We start from the raw sequence: 5,409 nt of genomic DNA on the forward strand, positions 1-5,409 counted from the left end.
TAAAATCTCTTAGAAACAGATTTAGTTCTGGAAAGATTCTGCTCAGCTTTTACTAGTTGCATTGATTTACTAGTATTTTGTGCTGAATAGTTAGATTTTTTGAAGAAAACACACTTTGTACTTTTAGCCACATGATTTTCTAGACAATTAGCATATTTTAATGTAGATGTATATATTTTCTTTCAGTAATCTCACAAATTGAGCATTCATGCATACTTGTTTGATATTTTTGAGCACAGATACCACATCTAGCTTCTTTTTTACAGTTTGGTGCTGTATATCTATAAATTTAACAGTTAAAGCATTGCACAGTGCTTCTAAATCTTTCTGACTGTTTATATTTACAAACTTTAAGATTCTGTTCAGTAATTACAACTGTTTTCAGATTTTCAGCTATTGTAGTATTTTGAACTGAGCTGGCAATCATGTGAGGTCACACCCGCATAGCTGCTTACAAAGCAGCTGGGACAGTGGATGACATAATCAATCAATCAATCAGTCTTGCCAAACAGGATAAATGCCTTTCAACTTCCCTCCAAGGGATGACTTATGGAGTGCTGGTTCAGGATACTGCAAACCTCTTACTCTCTTTGCACGCCCGGCTGTTTTATTGATGGATTGTGCGCCCAAATGTATTCTTTTGTCAACCGACAAAATGGCATGCTCAATATCGCCTGTCGAAGCCGAGGACGTGGATTTGCTCGTGCGAAAAGTCGAATTTCCTGCACATCAAGACAACCTACTCTATAGCTTGATGTTCCCGCGCTCAAAGGAGCGACAGTGGGAGCAGAGAGAAGACGAAATCAGATGGACGATTGATGGGCTCCTTGAGACAGTTCATCAAGGGGGCGAAGTTTTGTACAAGGCGTGCAGAGAAGATGGATCACCTGTCGGACTGATAGGCTGGACTGCTAATCCAGGAGCATTTGCAATGGGAGTTAACACTCGCGATTGCATTCACAGTGGGCCAGTAGTTAGGCCTGGAGGAGGGCAAGGGGCAAAGTTGAAAAACCAGAACAGCTTTAACCCTCCCTCTTTGGATGTAACTTCGTGGCTTAGTATCTCAGAAAGGCTCAGAGAAGAGAGGCAAAGAGTTCTTCAGGGTTACCAAGGCAATGGAATATGCCGTAAGCCATCAGCCAACTTGGATTTTCTCGGGCCTTGCTCACTTGTCTCCGTTAGGAATCACTTTCATGGCTGTGGATCCAAATCATCAACGTCAAGGTATTGGGTCTATGCTCATGAAGATTTTCTGTGATTATGTTGATAAAAACGCACTGGGCGCCTTTGTTTTGTCCTCCCCTGCTGGTATTCCACTATACTCCAAGTTCGGATTCAAAGCAGCTGGTGTTGTTGAAACAAAGCAGGGAAACTTTACTAGCATGCTAAGGACTTTTATTCAAGGTAGCAAATCTTGACAACACAGTTGCAATATTCAAAAGGATCAAAAAAAGAAAAAAAAAAATATGGAGGGTCAGAATTTAATATCAAGAAGCTCATGATCGCCTATGTACAGTGTCAGGAACATCCATGGTCATTGAGATGTTTTCCCTTAGTGTCCTTCCAGCAGTACTCTCTGCAATGGCACCTCTGGTCATCATCAGCACTAAAAACCCAGAGAGCTTCAATGAGCTCCGAATCCTTGACCGATCCCCGTGGTATCATGATGTTGGTCTTGCCTTCGGTGATCTCCACGGATAAATCCGGGTCATACCTGTCTAGAGAGCGCACGCCAAGTACGTTCTCCAAACCGTGTTGGTGAAGAAGAGCCGAAATTCGGTCAAAGAGCTCACGATCAGGGTCTCCATGAGACGAGCACGGCGAAAAATCAAATTCAAACGGAGCCAAAATTCCGTTGAAGAACCTGAACGTCCGCGGAATGATGAAGCCTTCATATTTGGACACCACGGAGTTGTTACTGTTTTCGACAGTCCACGGTGTCGAAATGTTTCGGCAGTCCACAAGCCGCTGGTTGGTCTCAATCGGAAAATGCTTATGCAGCAGACTGACCCCGTACTGTTCATGTATTCCGGAATCGAGGAAAAGCTCTCTTATAGGGCCCAGTAAGAGCTCCTTCGCTTGCGTTTCCTTGAATAGATTGGCAGCCTCCCGAAGAGATGGCAGCGATTCATAAGCTTCTGGGATATAGGAGGCCCTACTATAGAGTCAACAAGCGCACAAAAGCTTGAGTTGCCGAATTGAAAAAGAAGGAGGGTTACATTTTTTTGACATAAGCAATGTTGATGGGTCGACGTGCTTTTCAACAGGTTTTGGGAAGGTTGTATGTCGAGTTTTCAGTGAGGGGCACAGCCCTCTTTATACCACAGTTGATGGCATTTCTACACGTTGGCAGGAAATCACCGTGGTAAGGTTGTTGTCTATTGGATGACAAGAGGCAACTCTGGGAATGTATTGATAGCTGAACGCTTCAAAATAGCTTATGAGGCTGATAGAGGGCAGAGGTGGCTAGTAGTTGACAATAGTAGACAACTATGGTCAGTCATGGAAACAACTGCACACAAGTAGGCAATCGCGGCTGATGGTGAGCAGGAATGTACAGAAATGAGGGGACAGTGGGTCGCGATGGAGGCCTTGTGAAGAAGACTGGACAATAGCAGGCAGTAATAGCCAACAGTAAGAAGAAATGGGCAGAAATGAGCCGCCCGAGGCTGCAGGAGATGCATTAACGTCTGTCACGGCGAACTCGGAACACACGGTGAACTCGGACTTTTTGCACGTGACATAGTCCGAATTTTTCAGCACCAATCAAATCTCTCAGTTTTCATCATCATACATTCATTTCACAGCAAAAAATGAGCACAAACAGACTCTTTTTTGGCTGCTTCAGCAGTAAAGGACCAATGATTGAGTCAACAGAGAGCTGCTACATTATATGATATTCCTCTTTCAAGTTTAAATGATTATATGATTTCATTTACTCCAGTCATACAGAGCCTGTGTATGACATCTAGACATGGCTTGCACCTCTACATGGTGCCTGGGACTAGTAGCCTGTTTGGTGAAGCCAAGCAAGCCATCTTAAGAAGGTTTTATATCACGTGCAAAAGTGTCCGAGTTCACTGTGTCCGAGTTCACTGTGTCCGAGTTCACTGTGTCCGAGTTCACTGTGTCCGAGTTCACCGTGTCCGAGTTCACTGTGTCCGAGTTCACCGTGAAAGACGTTAAAATTAGAAGTTGGGCGGGGCGCATGGGGCGAGAACGACACACAGCAAGCTGCAGCCAAGTCACATCGAGACTAAGAGGCTAGTGGTAGGTCAAGCTCTGCACGGAACATTACGAGGACGTTCCCGCCCAAGATGTCCCATTACTTTTGTATTTTGACTTGTGTCTTTCGACTTTAAGTGCTTTGTAGTCTTGTTACGCCATGTCATCGACCGAGGATTTCTTCGACTCTCTTCTTCACCAAAAAGGCATCCTTGACAATAGCCCATTCTTAGATGCGAACAGTCAGAGAGGACTAGAATCGTGTTACTGTCTTTTGCATGACATAATCAAACATATAGGATCGCGACAGACCCAGAACAGACGTGACAAGGCACGACAACACCTCAAAAACATCTACTCTATAGCGAAGCCACTCTTTGTCCTTGTTGCGGTCACAATATCCATCACTGATCTGGCGTTATTGGACCACACGGAGATATTTCCTCATCTCGAAAATTGGTGGCAGAACAATGAACCCTCCCAAAAATTCGAGCAACGCGCGAGTGAGCTTATCCAAGAGCTGGACTATGTGAGAGAGAGAGGCGGTCTTATCCGTGTACAACGTAAATTATTTCATTCACTTGTCGAATGCATTGATACTAACTCTGCTCAAAGAAAGAACAAAAAGCAGGACTTTTGGGAAGTTGCGGCGTGTCAAACACAAGAGGTTGGAACATCCCGTCTCCCCTCGAGATCCAACGCCGCAGAGCCCAATTGACCAACTCACTGAACTTCCAAATGCCCTTTCAGAATTTGGTGATGTCGCTCCATTCTTCGCTTCATTGAAGTTGTACTAATGGATGGATTGCAGGTAATGATAGAGTTGAGAGTGCGCAGTTACCAGTTTCTGGGAGCTCAGGTTCGTCTGCATCTGGCTATGGTTTCATGAATGTACTAATACAGCAAAGGTTCCATCGGAGCTTTTACAGTGAATGTGACTGACGAAGAGCCCATATTATTCCTTTCTTCACAGCTCATGGGCTTCCTCCATGCGTATCATGCCGATTTCCCCCATCTGCAAGCTGTCAGCGAGCTGCTTCGAATCAGCGGGCCTAACCTGCAGCTGTCATACTCTCTTCTCAATTTGACACCTCCATATATCCATATCGATCTTCAACTGCCTTCTGGGTTAAACGTCAACATCGAGGTGTCGAGGGAATTCAGTTATTCCTTTATTCAGTATCTGTGGATGCTCCAGGCATCAGGCGCCTCGGCAGACGAAACGTCGCAATAGTACGTTTCTAAACACGAGGCCAGTACGTCCATCACTCAAAATGAGGATTCTTTGACCGCTTCCTGTTTTGGGGCCTGTTGAAAGTATATCAATGCTGCCCTCTGCAACGCGTGAGTGGATGACACCCTCTCCCTCGTCTCCGTGTATAAGGACCGCAGGGGCGATATTTGAATCTAACATTTTCCCCTTGAAATATTCAGTTTCAAGGGTGACGGCCTTTCCACTCTACCAAGATAAAGGTAAGCAGTTGAACATACATAAAACACCCAGGATTCTAACCAACAAGGATTTTGCTTCCTCTTCTAGACCCTTATCATCTTGTGCTTTTGGCTTTTGGAATACAGATTCGTTGATTTTGTTCATGACACTCTCGACGTTCGGATGGTCTTCGTTGGTGGCTTAGGGCGTGGGGAAGCTTGATTGATATTGCGAACAATGTCACCTAATTGCCCGCGAGAGGGTCAGCAATTTTCGGGGTGATCAACTCGAATCAATAGTTGCACATTATACTTGCCTGTGGAGGTTGCCTTTCAAAATATAATTTGCTGAAGACGGGTTGCACACTCGGATTTTTGATGAAGCAAACTGCTAGATAAGAAGAGCCCGCTGCGGGGCTTTCGGCTTTGGGTAGCAAAGCCCAGCCATGTGGTTTCGCGTCACCAACCTAAATGCGAGAACCGTCAGCAACACTAGTCCATAGTACATAATTTTAACCCTGAACTTCTTGTCTCATCCACCGCCTTCTATGTGGCGTAGTCCGGTGCAGCCAATGCTGATAATGAAGAAAACTAGGTACATGCCGTACAACAAAAATCTTGACGTAAATCATTTCTCATTTTGCACCTTAGCTCCCATTGTGTCCCATTAACTATTAGTACACATCATTTGCACCAACCTTTTCGTCTCATGAATTAATAATAAGGACGTTCAATGACTTAATGAGTGTTTGT

General features: G+C 44.7%; 4 protein-coding genes across 4 annotated transcripts; 2 read left to right on the forward strand and 2 right to left on the reverse strand.

Annotated features, from left to right (window-relative positions):
- Positions 1-539: 539 nt before the first annotated feature.
- D8B26_006898 (uncharacterized protein) lies at positions 540-1,446 on the forward strand. The gene is made up of 2 exons (XM_003066812.2): positions 540-1,127; positions 1,183-1,446. The coding sequence occupies exons 1-2, from the start codon at positions 614-616 to the stop codon at positions 1,416-1,418; spliced, it is 750 nt and encodes a 249-aa protein (XP_003066858.1). The 5' UTR covers positions 540-613; the 3' UTR covers positions 1,419-1,446.
- An 8-nt stretch (positions 1,447-1,454) lies between these two features.
- D8B26_006899 (uncharacterized protein) lies at positions 1,455-2,694 on the reverse strand. The gene is made up of 2 exons (XM_003066813.2): positions 2,220-2,694; positions 1,455-2,155 (listed from the first exon to the last, which is right to left on the reverse strand). Coding segments are annotated over exons 1-2 (639 nt in total). The 5' UTR covers positions 2,222-2,694; the 3' UTR covers positions 1,455-1,518.
- Positions 2,695-3,385: 691 nt separating this feature from the next.
- On the forward strand, positions 3,386-4,022 carry D8B26_006900 (uncharacterized protein; the record flags this gene model as incomplete). Its single annotated transcript, XM_066125331.1, has 2 exons — positions 3,386-3,788; positions 3,841-4,022. 2 exons carry the CDS (start codon positions 3,386-3,388, stop codon positions 4,020-4,022), a joined length of 585 nt encoding a protein of 194 aa, XP_065981413.1.
- Positions 4,023-4,426: 404 nt separating this feature from the next.
- Positions 4,427-4,822, reverse strand: D8B26_006901 (uncharacterized protein; the record flags this gene model as incomplete). The annotated part of the gene is made up of 2 exons (XM_003066814.2): positions 4,427-4,684; positions 4,739-4,822. 2 exons carry the CDS (start codon positions 4,820-4,822, stop codon positions 4,427-4,429), a joined length of 342 nt encoding a protein of 113 aa, XP_003066860.1.
- Positions 4,823-5,409: the final 587 nt, after the last annotated feature.

The sequence above is a fragment of the Coccidioides posadasii genome, chromosome 3, assembly GCF_018416015.2.
Source record: "Coccidioides posadasii str. Silveira chromosome 3, complete sequence".
In the NCBI taxonomy this organism is placed as follows: Eukaryota; Fungi; Ascomycota; class Eurotiomycetes; order Onygenales; family Onygenaceae; genus Coccidioides; species Coccidioides posadasii.

What these genes read in the sequence shown, in the direction of transcription:
- D8B26_006898 (XM_003066812.2), top strand. Translation starts at nt 614, where the DNA reads ATGGATTGTGCGCCCAAATGTATTCTTTTGTCAACCGACAAAATGGCA. An exon ending in CCAAGGCAATGGAATATGCC is followed by an intron (nt 1,128 to 1,182) that starts GTAAGCCATCAG and finishes TGTCTCCGTTAG; the next exon opens with GAATCACTTTCATGGCTGTG.